We start from the raw sequence: 22,013 nt of genomic DNA on the forward strand, positions 1-22,013 counted from the left end.
TACTGCCTGCTGGCTTGATATCACCTTGGCAGGTATGTGTAGGAGCCTGTCTTCTTGCCAGGAGTGTAGCAAGGGTTCCTTTAGCACAAAGCTGATGGAGCTTGAGGATTTTTCTGTAGTAGTAGGTACCACTGTAACGAAACTGCTGCTGGGAAGCTTTTCTTGTAATTCTTATATTGCAGGGCATCAAAAGAATTTGCACTATATCTCTTAAGTTACAGTTACTTTGTAGGGGAGAGAGAGCTCTTTCAGTGGTTTCCACTAATTTGCTTCTAGATTTTAAGTAAAAATTCAACTGATTTGTCCCGGCCCATGGCAGGGGGTTAGAACTAGATGATCTTTAAGGTCCCTTCCAACCCAAAGCATTCTATGATTCTCTAATTTTTCTTTGCAGTAAACAACCAGATCTGCCACTCAGTTCAGAGCACTGAGACACTGGTTGAGATCTGATCTTCCTATGGTATGGTGACTAGCAGTCTTCAAAGCAATGGAAGTAAAACCTAGCTGAGTTCTTGGTAAGGGGTTCTTAAGTCCTGTGCTGGCTGGAGGGGAAGCTTTCATTACAGCAGTCACTTGCACATCTTAAGCAAGGCAAGAGTTTAATATCTTCCACTCTGAGTTAAGTTTTCATTGAAGAGTCTGTTCTTAAATGCTTGGGGTTTTAATATTGTGATGAACTGCTGCTGCTTCCTGTCTTCTGTAGACATCACAGATATTGTGATCACCAGTGAGAAGGCTGTTCCAGCTCCTGGTGGGATGTCTGCAACCCACTCTGGACAGACAGAGGAGCCATCCAGCAGAACTATGGTCCTGGTAACTCCAGCATCAATGGCATCTTCTGTCAGGAGGACAGCTGTTCCATCTGTAAGGAGGATCAGTACTGCTGAGACCTATGGGCTGGACCGCCTGGAGTCAGAAGGTACTACTGATCCCAAGCCTAAGAAGCAGTCAGTTTCATGTGGAGTGGCACACTTGCCTTGACACATCCCCGATTTGTCTGTCTGGCACATAGCTATATGCATATGTTATTGTTCCTAATAAAGTTGTTGAACAACCTGTCCCTTTCAAGGAGGTACAGGAAACAAGCAATGAACAGTGTCATGGAGGATGCCTGAAATTCATGTGGCTGTGGTGGAAGGGATGGGGTTTTCCCTTGGAGAGGTTACAGCCATGATATTGCTGTTGCAGTAGTCTGGCTCTGTATGCCTGTAACTGCTGGTGTGTGCACCCGTTGCAGAGCCTCTGTACCAGGTAACACCCATGGAAACATGTTCAGTTAGCTGGAGAGCCTTTGCCACCCTACTGCTGAAACCCTTGCTGCATGCAGTGTGGGGGGGACGTTCAGCATGAGATGGCTACCTCAGTGTGCAGCTGGCTGAAACATTGCCAGAACAAGTGATGCCCTATTTACGCTACCTATGTGACCCTGCTGCAAGAGGCAAAGGATGCATCCCCTATGAGATGCTCTTCTAACTCAAAGCAACTTGCTAAGCTGCTGTTCCATTACTGGCTCCTCCAGCCTTGCCTCACCTTCTGGGCTCTATTCTCTTAAACTGCTTTTGCCCACTGCCAGTCTTGGAGTCTCTGCTCCCTGGCTGTCTTCAGAAAGTTGAAACCCGGTGATGCAAATTCCACCTGTGCAAACACCCATCAAGAGAGGTTTAGGTGAAGTAGATCCTATTCTGCAGCTGGTCTGCAGCATAGATCTGTTCTCCCTCCAGCTTATCCATGACTTTCCTGTGGAGAATTTTCACTTCTGCTTTCTATTTTTTCTCCTACTTACTCTTCTCTGCTTGCTCATCCATCCAGTTTTGTACTCCAATCTGGACTGACACCACCTGGCAGGAATTAATCTTTCTGCCTGTTTTGCTTCCCTTCCTTAATCTTGACCTTCTCTTGCCTTTATTTTTCACTGCAAAGGTTGGCAGCCCTCCAGGGGTGGGATGCCAGATGGTATTTTTCTTCTGATTAGAGGTGGAGTGCTACAGACAACAGCTCATCAGCATCTTTTCTCTGCATGAAGCAGTAACTCTCACTCCTGTTAAGTTTAGAGGACAGCAGAATTTGGGAGGCCTCCCCACTGCATGTGTGAGGTGCTGCAGTTCCTGCTCTCTGTCAGGCTCGCTGCTGGCTTTGGAGCCTGCCATGAGCTCTCTGGACCTCCAGCTATAGCGCTTGCCCCTTCCCAGGATAAATCTTGCATGTATCTCACAGTGCAAGGATGTGGTGCTGATGGTGGAATAGTGGCATCAGGGGAAGAAGGGCTCGTGTGTGTGAAACCTGATCTTTCAGGCTGGGGAAAAAAGGTGTCTGCTTAGCAAGAGCAGTATGATTCAGGAGGCTAAACAGTTTTTGAGCCCTCTGGAATCTCCTTTAGAAGCCTGCACAGGAAGATAAGGGGGATTTCTGTTTCAATTGAGTATTGGTCTCATTATTTAATGAGCCTTTCTGCATAGACAAAAAATAAAAAAGAATCTTTCTGCTCTGACACAGGACTGCTGCATCTTCCTTGGGCTCCTGCTGAGCAATCTTATGCAACCACAGGCCTTTTCTTCCTCTGCTCTTAAATATGCTCTGAGCTCCTCTAAGGACAAATGTGGGCTGTAGTCAGAACTAGCTTTCCTAAATGATGAGGACTTCCTTAGAAGACTATGGGTTTCTTGGCTCTGGGGTATGGCTTTGCAGGTAACAATCACCCAAATTACATAGTGCTCTCTGGTGTGCTGTGTGGTTTTGACAAATGGCACAGCTTTTGTGGTCCAAATCTCTTATCAATCTAGACCTTAGTGTTGTGAGCCAGAATTTTCACTGGTGTTAGGAATCACAAGTCCACATCTTGTAAAATGGCACAAATACCACTTGGGGATGGGCTTTCTTGCCTAAGGGTGCTACTGCCCCAATTAAGCATGAGGGAAGCTTTTGAGCTGTGAGTTTCTAATGTATCTTTTTCTGTGTAATGCAATTAGAGGTTACCACATCCTCATGGGAGGTGGGGGAGGCATTTGGAAGCTTGGTTTTCATTCCCCAAATATTACAGTTCCTAGTGCTTAATCTCAGAATATCTAGATGCTGCCAGCTATGTTTGGGAGTGCTTTTCTATAAAGCTACACTGAGCTCCAGCACAGGGTCCTCAAGCTCTTAGGTGATGCAGAGTCAGATACTGCTGTGGTTGCAGGCATATGTTTGGGTCCCTAATGAGAGATCTTGGCCCTTTGTGAGGAGGCTGTACCTTGTTCACCAGTGGAAGAAGTGTAAGGAGCTGAGTGAGCTTAGCTGGTCTCCACTGCCTTTAGTGGGGTCTTGCTGACTTGCTTCACTGATGGCCTGGCTCATCATTAAATATAAACCCCTGCTGTTAAGCTAGTCTGTTTCTTGGGGACCATCTGTGTCAAGCTGCCTGCGGTTAATTGCATCAGTATATTCACCTACCTGTCTTGGATGCAAAACTGTTTTAAAAATCAAATTGCATGCACAAACATGAGGTGCTTTGTATGTCTCTAGATAAGCTTATCCTCCTCTCTAGTGGGCTCTGGACAGATTAGCTGGGTGACCAATATCCTCCTACCTTGACTTTGGTGAGGCTGGTTCTACTTGCCTTTCATAGCTGGAGAAATCCTATAAAGGGATTATAGGATATGGGGACAGGACACTGTAGAGGAAGAGGCTCACTTGTCTGAGAGACTTAACTATATAGTTTGTTCCTGTGCCCAAAATTTGTATGTCTCTAGCAAGCTAGAGAAGTGGAAGATGTCTCAGCATTCACCATACCATGCTAAGATTGACCTCTGACATGCAGGGCAGGTGTCACTGTGTGACCATCCAAGGCTGCCCAGATGCAGCAGTAACAGCTGCCTATTGATGTATCCGTGTTTCAACCCACAAGTCCGTAAAAGGTGTTAGACCCCCATATATTGCCCTCGATGCTTTCAAGCTCATTGGGAAAATGGTTTAAGCTCAATGCTGCCCACTTTCTGCAGCTCAGTAAGCTCTAGCTTGGCCTGCTTCAGCATTAACTTGGGATTTCTAGACTGCTTACTTGTGATTTTTGAGGTGGAGCAAGGAACAAATCATCTGGCTTTTGCTACTCTCCCATAGGTGTTTTAAAGAGAATTAAAAAGTATTATGCATTTGTGCTTCTGATGTGCCTATCTTATTTTTTGTGTACCCTTTACTCCCCAAAATCCAAAACTACTCTGCAGCAGTGTGTAAGCTCTAAGGCTGGTTCCTGTTCAGCCATCTAGGCTTGCTTCAAGCTCTTGTTGCTGGATGTGAGCTGCTTAGACAGTTCAGCTGTCATATAAGCTGCTGGATGTGAAGGGTGCTTAGAGCTTTTATAAAAGCAGGAGATGCTCTACCTGTTGTATGGTGTCAGGAACAGTCAATAGCTCTGTGAAAACTGGCAACTTAAGCTCAGCTGCTGTAGAGGGAGGAGCTCTTAACCATGTAGCTCTTGAATGTGAAGTGTTCCTGATTAATCAGGCTGGCTCTCAACAAGCAGCTGGTAGAATCCCATCCTTTAGGGTGGAGGGATTGGAAAAGCAGTGTCAGGTGCCTGCTGTCTAGGACAGCACAGTGCTATTTCCAGTACTCTGCCTGGTTAACTGGTGTGTCCCCACTGAATGCAGCATTTGTGTATGGAGAAATGCCTCAATTATGCTGAAACATGGCTGGCACTGTTGTTGGGATCAGCAAAGCCAGTGTCCTACAGTCATGGGGCACCTCCCCTCTGAACCTAGGCTGTGGAGTTCACTGTATTTGCTTCATCTGCTGTGTCAAAGGCTGTTCCAGAGCAGTGCCAGTATGAAGCTTTAGACTTTCCCACCTTAACAATTAATGATATTTTAATAATGTTCACTTGTCTTTGGGTTTAAGCAGTTCCTATTGCTTTTTGCTGACCTGTGTACTCATGTTTACCCTTCTAAGAAAATCAGAGCTTAAGAGGTTTCCATAAGAAGAGCTGTTAGTCCTCTTTATTCTCTGCCTCTTTCTTCTGCATCTTGTTGTTCTTGTATGCAGTCATCTAAGCTGCATGTCACATTTTAGAAGTGAAGGCAATGGTTGCCTTTTTTCAGAAAATATTTCAGAACCTGTAGCCATTTACAGAACTTTTATAAAAGACCCTTCAAATTCTCCCTATGTTTTTCTTCTGAGCTCTGTCACAGTACAAGGAGCCTTCCTCATTTTGTATGTGAAGAGTATTTTTGCTGGAAGTCAAGGCTCTGACTGGGATTGCTATTTGGACCCAGACTGTATGGGTTGACCTGCCTCATTAAATCTCTGCAACCCTATTAAAAATTAAAATTAGGTTGCAGGGGTATAAATAAGACAGACACTTAACCCAGCATGGTTAGCTAGCCTGATACTGTAATTCCTGACCAGCTGTTTGGATATCAGCTAAATTGGTAAGGAACAGAAGACTTAAAGCACACGCAAAATGAATTGCACTTGGTGCAATGTGTTCTTGGTACACACAATTGTCTTGCTTCTCATTTATTGCTGCCACTGCAATGGGGAGTGCTGTCTCTCTGGTACAGGTTGACCTCCGTGTTCTTCACAGTAAGTGGTACTTCATCCCTCATTCTCCTCCTTTGTAGCAGAAAACAGTAACGAAACAAACAACAACAACAACAACAAAAAGCGTGACTATTTTGCATCAAACCCAAGCTTTTTTTCCCCTGCAAGTGTTTGACCAAAGACATCTCTGCTGTTACGTCTGGTGGTGACTTGTTTCATGAAAGCCATCTGTGAGTTGATGGAAGGAGGGGTGTGGAGGTGCGATCAAGCCCTTAATGAATTGGGAGCTTGTGGGTGAGCAGCTAAGAGGGTGTTAGGCTAATTGAAGGCTCACTACATCGAGGAGTGAGGAAACTCCTGCTTCATGTAGCCAGTGTGCTGAACTTGGCCTTGTCAGTGCTTCCCTGCAAAGGGAGGCACAACGTGGTCTGGCCACCCTGCTCTGCCATGGATGTGCTGGCAGCTCTAACATAACTCCGACTACATGATCTCTCAAGTGGCCAACTATGCCAAATGGTGCGCTCTGGAACTCTGTCTCTCAAATACCATATCTGCTGTGCTTTATGGTCTTCAACAGCAACTCCTGTAAGAACCTCTAGGAATGGTTTAAAGCACCTTGCATTCTTTCCTAGATGTCTTGGAAGTGGTATGTGCCTGGCCATGTGTTCTCTGTGCGGAGGTGATCTGCACGGCTGATCTTGGTTTTGGGAGGGGAATGAAGCTTCTCTAAGTAACCTTGTTGTTTGTGATACTCTGGCACCAGCAGGTTAAATGATGTTTCTTAGTCTGACCCACCTTGATTTCTGTTCTGGCCAGGCTACGCTTGATTTTTCAACTGTATCTGACTTCTCCTTTGTTCAAAAAATTGGAGTCCACTTAAGTATCTCATTAATGTTGTAGCTTTCCCATGCTTATCTTCAAGCTTAAACAAAAACAACAGAAAACCCCTACATTTGCTTTTGAAAGGTAATTGCACTGTGTGGGTGAAAGTTTTTAATAGTTTCTGTTTGTTTTAATCTCGGGATTAAGCAGTTCACCCTCGCAGCTCCAGGGTGGTGGATTTAGATAAGCAGGTATGTGGCAGTTTCTTCTGAAGGCTCTGCAAGGAGCATTTTCTTCCAGAGCTGCTGATGGTTGGGGTCTCTTAGTGTGTGTGGGATAGTGTTGCTCATAGTGCTTCTCTGGGGAGCTTTGTGCATGGCACTGGGATCAGGGCAAACCACCTTGCAAACTGGTTTAGCTCATTAATTTCTGCTTCCTGCTCTGTGCAGGTGGGATACTGTCCCTCTTGCTGGCTAACATCACCTCTTGAGGGCGCATGGGTGCAAGGGCAGTCCAGCAGTGTCATTTCAAACCTCTTTGTGAAGATGCTCTGGGAGGAAGCACTGTCCTTGACAAAAGACAGTGAAGGCTGCAGGAGAGGAATCAAGGACTTGGAAAGAAGTATGAGCTCTGACTCGGTTTGAGCTGAGTGGAGTTGCAGTTATCTTCTCTTGTGGCACCTGATAAGACTTGAGCTAAAACCTTGGAGACTGTGGAGCTCAAAACTTGTAGAGAGTGTTGCCCATAATTTCAGATCCACCCCCTAATTTAAGTTATCTGTGATGGATCCATGCTGGGTTTGTCTTGAAAATGTAGCTCAAATTCAAATGTTTTCTTAGCTCTTGGTCTGTTGGTTGTTCCTTTCCCAGGAAGTGTGGTTGAATTGGATACTTCTGAAGAGACACTGTTGAACAGCTTTTTTGCAAGAGAAAGTGGAATTAGCGTCTCTGTGGGGGCTTATTTTTTTGTGATGGGGAAAAAAGTACCATGCCCACAGCATATTTCCATGTGAAGGCATTTTGTTACATCTGCCTTCATCTGTCTTCTTCTGTCCTGTCCACTTACAGGTCATGGTTGTTAAATCCGGACTGATTTGAATGCCCTCACTTGATAAATTGCCTCTTTCTTGTCTGGAATTTTATACTGATTGGTTCAACAGCTGCGTACCTCGGGTTAGAAGAGCTGTTCTGCAGCAAACTAGGAAGCAAACTTGTTATAGTCCATACTGTGTATTCTGCAGAACTGTGTTTTTTCCCTCTAAAATAGCCTTGTACTGCTAAACCAACTCACTAACCTGGCTTAGTATGAAAGCAATTTTGTGGTGAATGCTGCTGGAAATGCAGCTCTTGGAATGATTTTTTGTGATTTTAATACAGAAGCAGACCTGTGGTCCCTGCTGGAATATCTATTGCTCCCCCCCGCCTTTTTTTCCCAGAAGCTCTTCAGTGCCTTGGATCCCCTGTGATGAGTGATGAGCAATGGGCCAGGACTGTGAAGAAGCAAGTGTGAATCCCCTCAGATTTGGGGGGGGAAGTAGGTTAGGATCAGAACCTGAATCTCTCCTTGCACTGTCTTTGCAATGCCAAAGAGCCCTCTGCTGGGACTTTGGCAAGCAGAGGCTCCTAAAGAAGTGTCAGCTCCACATTGCTGCCAGGCATGTGTGTGTTCCCTCTCTTACATGTAGCAAGGATTTGCTTCTGCTCCAGAAAAGCTTTGGACAAGTAATTTGCTCTCCTCTTGAAAGTTATGTGGGTTGGGTTAAATTATCTTGCTTTGTGTGGTAGGATCCCACCCAATGAATGCATTCTTCCCAGTAGTCCCTTTTCTTGGCTCTGTGCAATAGGCCAGATGCTGATACTTCCCATGAGAGGCCATCCTTAATTTGGCTCCCCTTCCAGTACAAAGCATTTAAGACTACGTTCATGCAATACAGTCATCAAATACCCCAGATAGCTGAGCCCAGCCATGTTCACTGCAAAGTTAAACTCATCAGTATGGAGGTTTTACCCTGATGATTTTGCGCAGCTTCTGCACCCACAGCTTAGTTGGGTATCTTGACCCTCCACAGTACAGTACTCTGCCCAGAAAGCTGTTTGTGCATGATGAAAGCCCATCTACATTCCTACCAGATGTCTCCTTCCAAGCTGTCACAAGCAATTTTTCTTGGTAGCATTTTGGAGATGTCAGATGGTGACATTATCAGTGATCATGGGAAAGTAACAGATTAATAATAAAAGAGAGTTGTCATAGAAAGGCCTTCCTGCCTTTACAGTCAGCTGTGATAGTAAAAGCAATGCAGGAAATGAACCTCACTGGAAGAAAGCATTTGGCAGAGACTTTTTAATGCCTCTTCCTCCTGTTATGGCAAGAGAATATAGTCACAGACTCCCATCCCTAATCCTGTCATTATTTACATTCCTTTGCTTCCTATACTGTGTGCACATGTGAGTGGCCAAGGTCCATTGCTGCTGTATGGGTGTGAAGTAGATGGGAGTAGAAGCTAAACTATGGGGTGTGTGGTGGATGAGACACTTCAGTCTGCCCCTGGTGCCCTGTTCCCCTGTGAATGGCTCCAATACACACAGGAGAAAAAGAAAAATATTGAAAAGTAGAATTTTGCTTAACGGTGTGTGTCTCAGTGTGTGTGACAGTGCAGGTGGGAGTCATCATGCTCCATAGCTCTCTCCTTTCCTTCATGGGCACATTATGCAGGTAGGTGCTAGATCTGTGCTCTCTGCAGCCATTGCCCAGCTCTCAGGAGTCTTTGCCCAGTGTTTGTACAGGAGAGGTCTTGGCATAATGCATCTCCCTGAAGTCAGGCAAAGAGTGGGTTCACCATTGGAAACCAATTAGTGCCAGATGCTGGTTAATCACAACTTGGAACTCATCAGGTGCTCCTAAGCACTCAGACCCTACAGTGCTGTGTACCGTATAAAATCGCAGCTTAGACTATCATGAAGCATGTCAATGCTCTGTGTTACTGTCTAAACGTCATTGTTCTCTGAGTTTGATTTGAGGTAGGCTGGGAAAGGAAAGGATAGAGAAAATGAGAACTCCCAAGTTTTGTCGTACGATCTCCTATTTAGTTTGGGTTGGGTTTTTATCCTTAATCTTCTGAGGAGTAAAAGCATTTGCAAAAATTAATAAAAAATATCCAAAGGTAGAAACATCTCTCTCCAGTGAAGGTTTTTCAACTAAAAATAGAGGTCCCAATGTAACTCCATTGCCTTCAGCAAGGTCATGACAACAGCAGCTTCAGTTCTAGCTTGTTACAAGCTGTGATGCCAAAACATCCTTTCCTCACTGCTGTCACAGCCCATTTGTAGCATGTTCCTGACAGTGATGTTTGCACCAAGCACTGTGCTGAGTGCCTTGCTGGTGCTGCTTGCCCACAGCATGGGTTTACAACTGCTGCCCTATGCTGATAGTGCTGCGAGCACCATCCCTCTTTGCAGTTGATTTGCCAGTGCCCTGCTGCTGTTGTGGGCTGAGGCTTTTACTTGTGGGATGCTGGTTGTTGCCTAGCTGCTTCAGACAGCTGGTTGTGGTTTCCTGGTGGGTCAGTGAAATGCCTCACAAAGGAGGTGTGTGGTGGTCTCATTTCTCTCTGCTCAGCCACAAAAGTCAGTATGGGTATGTACAGTTCTGTAGTGAAACCCCTTTTTTTTGAAGCAAGCTTAGTGAGCTTTTGTCACCCTGAAATAGCAAAACCCATCCTATAGATATCACCAGTGTTGCTAATAGATCAGTACAGAGTCCCATGATAAAGCCCAGCCATAGCTGTTTCTGGTGACTATTTATAAAGCTGGGAACCCCAAAAAGTTCCACTAAAACTTTGTTACTTTGTCTCTGATGTTTTTTTCTTTTGTTGTTGTTTTGGGTTTTTTTTTGGGGTTTTTTTGTGCTCTTCTCCAAACATTAGAATTTGAATGCCTGTTGTCAAACTCTTCAAAACTAAAATCTTTGACATGTGAACTGGGAATCTCATTTTCCTGTGGATTCCTGCTGCTTGCATCTTTCTTAGGTTGGATGGTTGTAACAGTGGGGACGTGTTAAGTTTCTTGGGGTTTTTTGCTTTCCTGTTTCAATGAAGGCAAAGCAGAGCCTACTTTACAGAAAACAGTACTTGTTTAGTCTGCCAAAGAGTGTCAGATTTTGGATTTCTTCAGTCTTGAAGCTGAGACTTTAACTGCCCTAGACTACTCTTTTATTACTCTAACTGCAGTAGAAAATGTAGTCCATGCAGATGTTCATAAGTGTTTCAGTGCTGAAGTCTCCTGGTGTCACTGGGAGAGGAGACAGGATACCATCCCTTCTTGATAGGTCCACAAGGCACTTCACAAGCAAGAGCTGGGGTTTGATGCATGCAAACAGAATAATAAAATCGGCTTATGTGTAACATATGAAGATCTATAGAGCAAGGATGGCTCACACCAGAAATGCTGTATATCCTGTGTACCTGTCTGCTTTAGCAAGCAAGGGGCGCCTTTGAATACTTTCAGACATCCAGAAATGTTCCTACAGCTGGGGTCTAGGTGAATGCCTGATTTGGATAGATTCTATGGCCAAGAAAACCTTATACGTGCATTTTTTTTTTTTGTTGGAGACTAGTGCGTTGATCATAAAGCACTAGCATTTCATCATATTTTTCTCTTTTTTTGTAAGATGAACCTTAGCCAAAACTGAAGAGTACGTACAGTTTGAGGGAACTGCAGTTGCTTACCCTGGAGAAAAGGGGGCTTGAAGAGACCTTATCACTCTCTACAAATACCTGAAAGGAGGTTGTAGTGAGGTGGGGATTCATGTCTTCTCCCAAGTAACAAGTGATAGGACAAGGGGAAATAGCCTCAAGTTGTGCCAGGGGAAGTTTCAACTGGATATTAGGAAAAATGTCTTCATGGAAAGGATTTTCAAACATTGGAACATGCTGCCCAGGGAAGTGGTGGACACCCTGGAGGTGTTTAAAAGAGGTGTAGATGTGGCACTTAGGGACATGGTTTAGTGGTGAATTTGGCAGTGCTAGGTTAATGGTTGGACTCGTGATCTTAATGCTCTTTTCCAACCTAGATGACTATGATTCTGCAATACACAAAATAGTTCACAATGGGCTGAAAATATACATGAAAATATGAATGCTTTCTGAATCTGATGGTCTTTGCACTTTCAGTCCTTGCTGCTTTCAGCATCTTCTGTTTCTTGCCTTCTTAGCTGCAGCCGAGGCTTCTGAAAGGCCAAAAAGTAGCAATTTAGGAGGGAAACCGTGATTTTTTTGTAAAAGGCTCTCATGAAGCACAAACCTCCAGCTTGAGGTTGATCTGTGTGATGCTTGCTTCCATTTTCCCTCTAATGAGACTACTAAGCATTATGTACAGCCAGTCCATGGCTGCTGGGCTCCTGTTGTGCCTCTGCTTCTGAAATTCAACGTTTGTGAGGTTTGTGATTTTCTTTTAGAAGTGTAGCTTCCTCCTTGTGACCACCAAGTGGCGCTCTGCGCTGCACCTTGCAGCAAGGCAAGCTGTTGGCATTTTGGAATGGGGGTTTAAAAAAAGCTGTTTTCAGGAGTAAGAATGAGCCTAGAGAGGAGGAGGAAGCAAGAGCCTTTTCTTTTCCCCTCACAGCGGTTGTGTTTCAAGGATTACATCTTGACGCTGTGGCTGCATGATGATTGATGTAACTTGGTGATGATCAGATGTGATAAGCAGTGTTGGCACTTTCAATTTGGGTGTTCAGCTTGGCTGCCTGTTAGGCTTTGGAGGTACAGAGATGGCTATCTGCTGCTTCAAAGCTAAATCCTGGCAGGTGTCTTTGATTTGGTTTGTTAAAAATTCAAGAAGTTTCTAAAAATCTTGTCCCAAGCTAGTTTTTCAGAGATAAAATCCAATCCCTATTTTCTCTTGGCTGCTTTTTCACCCAGTTCATCTAGGGAAAACCTCTGTTCATATTCCTCTTTTCTGGTGTGCTAGCTGTTTAATGTCTTTGCTATTAAGGTTTGGAAATGTTTATAGCTGTGTTGCTCTCAGCAGAGGCAAAAGACCTACATTAATTTTTTGTTTCTTTGCAGGTTTCCTGCACGAACTCTCTAGGTGCCATTCTCAGGTTTACAGAAGCTGTGTATTTTGTATGAAAACATGCAGTTTGATAGAGAAAACTCTTATGTTGATTTGACATGATGGGCACATTATAAGACACAAAACTGCCTATAAAATATAATAGGAATTTAAGGGGCTAACGACATCCCTGTAAGACCCATTAGATTATCTGTGTGGTATAATTGTTGTCAGGAGGGATCATTCCTTTCCAGGTACTGCAAGCTATGCTATAGCAGGATGATGCAGCTAAATTCAAATAGCAGCTCATTTGTATGAAATGCATTGCTGGAATGGAAAGGTGGCAAGCAGGATTGTCTTGTCTGGTGAGCTGGAAAAATTGTGCAGTATTTCAAAGGAAATCCTTGAATTAGAAAGAAAGGGGATGCCATGGTTTTATAACTTGCACTGATTTCTCTAGGTATTCCAGTCTGTGAGTTAGAGGCCAAATGAAGGAGGCCAGCTTCCCCTATCTAGTTCAAGTTAGATAGCCACCAACTAAATAGCTTCTCCAAAATTCGCCAGTTTGTTTCTTGGGTGTTTTGTGGAATAGCTGTGCCAGAGTACTGTTGCATCCCACTGCGGAAAGGAGAAGAGTGAAGTATCACCTGCTTTACTTCCAGCATGTATGATATGTGCAGCCTCTCAGGTATCCTACTCAACTGCTCCATCTTATTTCAGTGTCTGTAACTTATGTGAGGTATGAATCCAACATAAATAAAGGGATATCGAGAAAACAAATGTTGATTTGGCTGGATTGTTAGTTTTTGACATGGTCTTAGACCCCTGGCTAAACCAGCTGCTCAGATGCAAGGTGATGGGCTCTCCCAGTGTGAGTATACATCAGGAGGGAGTTTTTCCCCAGGGCTGAGTAGAGCTTCATGTAAATTAGGTAAAATGCATAAATATTATGGGGGTTTTTTTCAGCTTTGAAAAAATAACCATGAGAAATTTGAAGCATGTCCTTATTCCAGATACTATCTTTTCATGGTGGGTAGCTCCATTAGTAGCTATTAAAAAGCTTGAATGCAAATTCTGGCTCAGGAAATCTTTGATAATTAAAAGCTGTGAAGAGAGACTGTGGGAAGACTGGCTCTGTGTATGTGCCCTGCTCTAGGCTTTCTTCAGCATCTGTGGCTAGTTGTGGTCAGAAATAGGGCATGGGCAGAAAGGGCCTTTGGTTTGATCCAGTGCAGTCATTCTTGTGTTGCCATTTTAGATTCTAGCAATGGAATATAGCTTAAATATTCTCTCTCCATATGTTAACTGTATGATCAGCTTTGGAATAGACAGGTACCTGCTCTAGTGGAGAATCCACAGGGATTTTCTTGGTGTCACATTTATCTGCTCTCACATGAGTAGGCTGTGCTGTCTTCTTTACAATACTGAATTTAAGTCCTCCTTGGTCAGGCCTTTGTCTGGTGTTAATCCGTTGTGATGGGAGTGCTGGTATAAATCTACTGACAATCACTACCATCACCAGTGTTCTCCTGCACCCAAGAGCCAATCTGTCAGCGTGTATCAAAGTGAGATGCTTTTTCTTGAGGAGGGGCCATACCAGTCTAATTGGGCTGGAAAGCAGCATCCTTTCCAGAGTTGTGAAAGGCTTAATGAAAGTTAAAAATAGAACCAACTTATTGCAGCCTCCAAGATTGGAAATCAGGGAAACAGTTCTCACTTTAGATGTAGTTAGTTGAGCAGAAAGCACTATAGTTATATATACTCACGTATTTGTACACATGCACATGCTTTTTTATATTCTGCTATTAGAAAGCAAAATAACATTATGTCCCACTAATGCATTTGACAGTCTTTTCTGTTAGAAAACAGGCACAAGTTTATTCATTTGGTCTGCCTTTGGAAGTGGTATCAAGTGGTTATCTTGGTGCTCACCTGTAGAGATGTATGAACCTTCTGTCTTGTTGGATCTTTCCTGACGTTGCTTTTGTGTCTCCCTGGCCAGAGGGTGAGGAAGAGGATGAGGATGAAGAGGAGGAAGAAGAGGAGGAAGAGGAAGATGAGGAGGACAAAGACATAGATTTAATGGATGAAAGCATGGAGGGTGACACGGAGCTGCCAGGTTTCACGCTTCCAGGAGAGACCTCCCAGGAGCCCATAGCTGGCCTGGAAAACCCTGTGGCCCAGCTGGCCGGGGTGTCCTACCAGGTTCCTGACACCATCGAGTGGGAGCAGCAGAACCAGGGTCTGGGTAAGACAAAAAGCCCCTTCTTCCTTTAGCCTTAGAAAGGACATGTCTCCTGCTTTTCACTTTGCATGAGACAGTCCCTCATGCCAGAAAGTCTCATGGGTTGGCTATCAAGCTAAACACAGAGTGGGTTCATTTCTGAAGAAACCCCATCCACTAGTGACAACTGATCAAACTGGGATGGGTCCCAGGCAGTGTGATTTGAGTTTTCAGTTTGGGGAGAGTTGTTCTTAATACTCCAGATCTGCTCCTTCATTCCCAGAGCTTAGTGTTGTCTTGCTCCATGGGTGAACAAATAAATAAATTCTCAGGTGAGGTTCCTGAGGAAATCTCAGTTCCCTTTGCCTGAGATGGGTTAGTGCAAGGACACATGTCCTCTGAGGATAAAGCAATAGGGGAGTTGCCGATCAGTCTGTTTGCTACTTCAGCAACATCTTTGTAAGTGCCACTTCTCTGGCTTTTTTAAGGGGTGTACGGTCCAGCCATGGGACCCTATGCTGGCAGTGTCAAGCAAGACAAACCTTCAAAGCCTCTATAAAGCTTTATACAGTTTATTCCTACTGTAAGTATAGGCCTTATGTTTAATGACTGGACTAATTTATTCCACTTACAAAGAGCTTATTAGTGTTTATATGTGTGATGTCCATCTGATGCAAGTCAGAGCTGGTGTGGGACAAGGTAGAGGTTGGAAGGGACCTTGTCCAGCTTGGCTAAGGTCACTGAGATAATTTCCCAGCATACTCAATTTCTGAGTGAAGGCCCATCAAAAGCAGTTGAATTGGTGGGAGCTGAACCTCATCTATACAGAAGGTCTCTGTGTTTGACTATTACAGATCTAGCTGTTTTGAGAATTTCATTAAATAAAGAAAACTCTTTTATAGGTGGTGTTATAAGAACTGTCACTTCCCCTGGATGTTTAATTCTGGCAGTTCTCCCTTTGTAATGCTGTTTCTAGCTTGCTTTAGTGTTGCTAGCTTCCTTTGAATTGAATCAAAGAGCGTATTTCAAGAACTCTATGGGAGGATTGCTTCTTGAGGGCAGACTGAGTTTGCATCAGGTCTGATATCTCTCTATCCCACTAACTCTTGCTTGAAAATAATCATATTGAATGGTTGCCATGTCTGATCTGTTTAATGAGTCCTGTTATCCCATAAGGCTGGACAGGAGCTATGTGAGGGGAATAATTCTAAGGTTGGCTTTGGCAAGCTGGATTAAAGAGGTATGTGACAGCACTCAGAGGAAAAGTGTGTAAGAAACATAGGATTATGATGGGTGTTGCATCAGCAGCTTTGTGTTCTTAGTAATTTCCTTGGTAGAGGATCTTTGTGGTGTCTTGAGAGAAAACACGAGAAGAGCGGCATATTTTCTGCACTCAGGAGTGCAGTGGGCTGGCTTAGTGAGTTCTGTAAGGTTGCTAGCAATAGTGAGAAGTTAGCATCTAAAGCTGTTTGCCTGGTTCAGGATCGTAAGTACCAGGATGGGTGGCTTGACAGAGCTTTACCTCTGAATCAGTCAATCCTGGCTAAGGATGCCAGTGCTTTGTAATGTGTTTAAGAGAGGCAGTGTTTTGCAAACTCCAAGGTATGTCCCCACACAGCAGACATCACGTGCACTATGGAGGAAGATGGCACTGATATCTCTCTTCAGGAATCTTTGTACACCCTAGGTAGGGTGGCTGATGCAATGCCATCTGGCTTGGGTCCCTGGAGGGCTCTTGACATGAGTTCTTTTCTGGAAGAGGATGAAGGGCATGGCCGGTTTGTCTGGAAGGATGTCTAGAGACTGTTGAAGGTGCTGTTTGTATGTGACATTGGCTGTTGCCATGAACTTCGGGCCTGTGGAGGAGGTTGTTCTGCATAAGTCATCAGGCACAACTCTTCTTAGCTGATGCAGGTCTGAACTAGAGTCACAGCTGTGTTTCCAGTCCTACTACCTGCTGCTGCAGGAAGAGGCTTGGGGTAGGAGATGCCTATCAGATGTGTTGGTAAACGAGGTAGGTGAGAAAGCAGTGACCAGAGGCTGAAACTATTCCTGGTGTGCAGTAAACCTCTCTGGCTGGAGAGGCTGTAATAATTGTGCACAAAAAATAAGCAGGCCTGGGCTATGAAACAATGAGGAGCTTTAACACTCCTTGTGTAATAGCATCTCTGCGAGAGTCCTTGCTCTAGTGCAGAGCCATGCTGGAGGGTGCACTTTGCAGTATCTGTTCTGGAGATCTGCTTCTGAACATACGGGTCCAATTCAGTTTCTGATGTTTGATGTTGAATCATCCTGCAACCTTCATCCTCCACTACCTTGTCTCTTTCTTAGATCTTGGAAAGGCCATCTTTCAAAAAATTTCAGACACGAAATAAATTGATTCTATTGCAAAAAGTAGGATTTTTCTCCCTAACTTATGTTTTATTTACCTTTATGTAAATTGGAAGAGCCCCCTGTGAAGTCAGTCAAGTTGGGTCAGCTGCAAAGCACTGAGGCTGGGCACGTGATTGACTGGGCAGACATGAATTTCTGCATTGTCTGGAAGTGCCTGGCAGAGTTATTGGTTACCAGATTTAAATGGTTTGGATCGCCTTTTATTTTTAAGCTGTTGCAGTCTGTGGGGGCAGCTGTGAGGGAGAGGATGAGGCTGTGGCTGAGCTGAGTTCATCTTTGGCGGTGAGATGGGATTTCTGTGCAGTGGAGTAGTAGGTGAGAAAAGAAAGGACGTGGTGGGATCAGTCTCTCTGCTTGTGACTCACCCCTCTTATTCCACAAGGTAAGAACTTATGCAAAGAGCCATTTATTCTTTTTCTGTCTAGACAACCTTAATGGCCTTTTGGTACTGTTTCCTTCCCCATCTACAGTGCTCCTAAGAGGAAGGGAGATTATTTATGTTTGAGAGGCACAAAGAAAACCAAGGACTTGCATGAGCTTACACTGAAAATCTGAAGCCAAGCAAGGAGCAGATCCTAGGTTGAGGGAGCCCAGAAGGCCTCATTTGCTGGGAGCACATATGGAATGGGAGATGCTGCCACATCTCCATGTAGTGCTGGACTCCTTTTCCCTGAGATGCTGCAACAGTAGTGCAGCCCTTCCTGTCTTCCCAGTTTGTTCCAGGTGGGAGTTTCTGCTCTGGTTCCTTGGCCCTGGGTGCATTGGCACATGCTGGGCTACTGCTGTGTCCATATTTGTGACCAAACCTGGTCCTGGTTACGTGTGTATGATGTATATTAAGGAGAACGGAATTAGGTAGAAAAAGTGTATAGCTCGTATCAGCAGGAAGTAGATTGTTAAGAACAGAAGAAACCTCCTGAGTGCGGCAGGGGGTCAGAAGAGCTGCTCACCTGCTTGAGCGCCTGGAGAGACCAGGCTCACTGTGAAGGGCATGTAAAGCTTTAGATCTGCTGGACATGTGCATGGACTATTTATCTTTCAAACCCTTTTTCTTTAAGTGATTTTCATCTCTTTGACATCTATTTTCTTTAAGTGCTTTTCATCTAAAGCTAAAATCAACTTGACTGTAAGACAGCTTCATAACCACTGGCCATCCCCAGACACAGCCCCTGGCGGGGGAAGCTGCAGTTCTGAATGCAGCTGAGTCAGGGGCACTGTGCTCCCACCTGCCTCAGCCCATGGCATGTGTCTTTGTGCATCCTGGGGAAGAGCTCTATGCTTCCGTTCCTTTGCCAAATAGTGCTGAAATGTGAGGAATTTCCCATCTTGTGCACATGAAATACAGTTTAGAAGGAGAATTTGTTCTGCTTGACCTAGGATACAGCATAGGAAGGGAAGACCTGAAGAAAGATAACAGTACCCAACAGAGTACAAGATGAGGGTACGCCATCTAAGCACCAAACTTTTACAGTTGGCATTTTCCATTTTTAAAATACTTCACACATATATCCTGCTCCTGGGGATGCGTCTGTCCTCTACCCTTCCGAATTTTGACATTTAATGCTAAAATCTATAGTACAGAAGGGCCTACAAGTATTGCAGTAGCTATCCTCAGGTCAGTTGTTATTGAGTTTGGTCTGATGGCTGACACACCACAAATCCCTAGAAAACAAGTAACTTGATCCACAAACAGCTTGGCAGAGCAAGAGACAGTTTGGGTTTTTGTAGTGGTCAATGATGAAGTGCTGGAGAAATAGAATCATTAAAAATGTCGATTCTGGGAAGTCAGCTGGGCCTACATAAACTCCATCTGAGCAAAAGCAATTTATAAGCACCAGTAATGAGGCTGTCAGTTTTACAGTCCATCAGCTGACTCTCTAACCAGCAATATGTAGATTAAAAGTAAAGGAGAAGGTTGATATCTGTGCCTTTGTAAAATAAAACTTGATCCAAAAGCTGGTTTATGGCCTGTAGCTCTGGAGAAGGGACGTAGACCCATTGGAGCAAGTCCAGAGGAGGGCCATGAAGATGCTCAGAGGGCTGGAGCGCCTCTCCTATGGAGACGGTCTGAGAGAGCTGGGCTTGTTCAGCCTGGAGATGTCTCTGGGGAGATCTTAGGGCAGCCTTCCAGTGCCTAAAGGGGCCGACAAGAAAGCTGGAGAGGGACTTTTGGCAAAGGCATGTAGGGAGAAGACAAGGGGGAACGGCTTTAAGATGAAAGAGGGTAGATTTAGATTAGATATTAGGAAGAAGTTCTTCCCTGTGATAGTGATGAGGCCCTGGCACCGGTTGCCCAGGGAAGCTGTGGCTGCCCCATCCCTGGCAGTGTTCAAGGCCAGGTTGGAAGGGGCTTGGAGCAACCTGGTCTAGTGGAAGGTGTCCTTTCCCATGGCAGGGGAGTTGGAACTAGATGACCCTTAAGGTCCCTTCCAACCCAAACCATTGTATGATTCTATGACTTTGACCTTTCTCTATTTGTTTCTTGATTTGTATGTAAGTTGTGTGTGGTAGGCAAACTCTAACTGTTCAGAGGGCATCAGAGGGGCAGGAAACTTGGGATTTCTGGGAATGAACAAAAATAGTTTTTCCCTGCTACCTCTTTTGTGATTAAGTGTTTATGCATTACAGGAGAGCTGCAGTTGTTTAAATGGGTTCAAACCTAGTGAACAGTTTCTGGGTGCTTTAGTTATTCGTTGTGATTGTTAAAGTAGATAGTCTTTGTTGTACACTTCCATGGAGAGCAAACCTCTCTACTTCTGTTCTGGCAGTGGCTGCTGTGACTCTAGCCCCCTTCTTAAGAGTAATTAAGCGTCTGTGAGAATTCTTAATTTACCAACCGTGAGCCAAGACATAGCAACATAGCTTAAATTGCGAGAACTTTGCTATACAGTGTAAAAATGTCCCCAGGCTTCCGAACTATTTGTTAATTCCATAGTGCTTGCCTATTGTCTATGTCCCAAGCTGAAGAACTCTTGCTATCCATAGTAAGAAAGCAGCAGGAGGTCTAGGGCAATTTAGTAAGCCTTTAATTTTGGTGCTTTGGGGCATGCAGTAGTTTTCTTTGTGCGTTCAAAACATGGAGTTGTTTGCAGTGACAGTGACGTTTTCATCTTGAGTCATATAGGGTTGTGACATTTTGAAAGTATGGTTCAAGTTGTCTAAGTAGAGTTTGTTATGGTGAACTTCGATTCTTTAAGATGTTGACTGAAACTACCAGTTGTTTATTCTAGGCCACCATTAATATGAGATAACAGCAGCAAACAGGAGAGGCTGATTTGAACCATAAACCTTAACAGAGGAAACTCCATTGTTATGCTCAAAATCTTGTTTTATGAGCAAAGAAGAGGCACACCTCATGTATATGTTGCTAAACCACTGTCCATCATATTCGAAAAATCCTGGCAGTCAGGTGAAGTTCCTGTTGACTGGAAGAAGGGTAATATAACCCCCATTTTCAAGAACGGGAAGCTGGAAGACCCAGGAAACTACAGACCAGTCAGCCTCACCTCTGTGCCTGGCAAAATCTTGGAACAGTTTCTCCTGGAAAACATGCTAAGGCACATGAAAAACAACGAGGTGGTTGGTGACAGCCAACATGGCTTCACTAAGGGGAAATCCTGCCTGACCAATTTGGTGGCCTTCTATGATGGAGCCACGGAACTGATGGACAGGGGCAGAGCAGTTGACGTCATCTACCTGGACTTGGGCAAAGCGTTCGACACTGTCCCGCACGACATCCTTGTCTCTAAATTGGAGAGACATCGATTTGATAGATGGACCACTCGGTGGATAAAGAACTGGCTCGATGGCCGCACGCAAAGAGTTGTGGTAAATGGCTCGATGTCCAGTTGGAAACCTGTAACGAGTGGTGTCCCTCAGGGATCGGTGTTGGGACCGGTCCTGTTCAACATCTTTGTCGGCGACATGGACAGTGGGATTGAGTGCGCCCTCAGCAAGTTTGCCGACGACACCAAGCTGTGTGGTTCGGTTGATACGCTGGAGGGAAGGGATGCCATCCAGAGGGACCTTGACATGCTTGTGAGGTGGGCCGATGCCAACCTTATGAAGTTTAACCAAGCCAAGTGTAAGGTCCTACACCTGGGTCGGGGCAATCCCAGGCACTGCTACAGGTTGGGCAGAGAAGAGATTCAGAGCAGCCCTGCAGAGAAGGACTTGGGGGTGTTGGTTGACGAGAAGCTTAACATGAGCCAGCAGTGTGCGCTTGCAGCCCAGAAAGCCAACCGTATCCTGGGCTGCATCAAAAGAAGCGTGACCAGCAGATCAAAGGAGGTGATCCTGCCCCTCTACTCTGCTCTCGTGAGACCTCACTTGGAGTACTGCGTACAGTTCTGGTGTCCTCAACATAAAAAGGACATGGAGCTGTTGGAGCGGGTCCAGAGGAGGGCCACGATGATGATGAGAGGGCTGGAGCACCTCCCGTATGAAGACAGGCTGAGAGAGTTGGGGCTGTTCAGCCTGGAGAAGAGAAGGCTGCATGGAGACCTCATAGCAGCCTTCCAGTATCTGAAGGGAGTCTATAAGGATGCTGGGGAGGGACTCTTCCTTAGGGACTGTAGTGGTAGGACAAGGGGTAATGGGTTCAAACTTAAACAGGGGAAGTTTAGATTAGGTATAAGGAAGAAGTTCTTTACAGTGAGGGTGGTGAAGCACTGGAATGGGTTGCCCAGGGAGGTTGTGGATGCTCCATCCCTGGTGGTGTTCAAGGCCAGGTAGGACAGAGGCTTGGACCACATGGTTTAGTGCAAGGTGTCCCTGCCCATGGCAGGGGGGTTGGAACTAGATGATCTTAAGGTCCTTTCCAACCCTTTCTATTCTATGATTCTATGATATATAAACCCAAGAATTTATTGCTAATATAACTGAAATCTTAAGACTCTAATAATCATTAGTCCAGATCTAATTATAACAGGAAAAGGAATACTAATGCAGTTAGGATTGTTACACACACACTCCTTAGTTTCTGTGCTTTATCCTGGTGTTACGCTTGTCCT

At 44.8% G+C, this 22,013-nt stretch overlaps 1 protein-coding gene across 3 annotated transcripts in view; it reads left to right on the forward strand.

Annotated features, from left to right (window-relative positions):
• Nucleotides 1-22,013, forward strand: part of ARMH4 (armadillo like helical domain containing 4) — a 65,988-nt gene that overhangs the window by 9,957 nt on the left and 34,018 nt on the right. For 2 of the 3 annotated variants that reach the window (XM_030483142.1, XM_030483143.1), the window contains exons 4-5: nt 704-919; nt 14,386-14,631. In XM_030483142.1, coding sequence (XP_030339002.1) covers nt 704-919; nt 14,386-14,631 — 462 coding nt within the window. The remainder of the gene's footprint in view (nt 1-703; nt 920-14,385; nt 14,632-22,013) is intronic. The other variant, XM_030483144.1, reaches the window with a different exon arrangement.

Source organism: Strigops habroptila, chromosome 4 (genome assembly GCF_004027225.2).
Source record: "Strigops habroptila isolate Jane chromosome 4, bStrHab1.2.pri, whole genome shotgun sequence".
Classification (NCBI taxonomy): Eukaryota; Metazoa; Chordata; class Aves; order Psittaciformes; family Psittacidae; genus Strigops; species Strigops habroptila.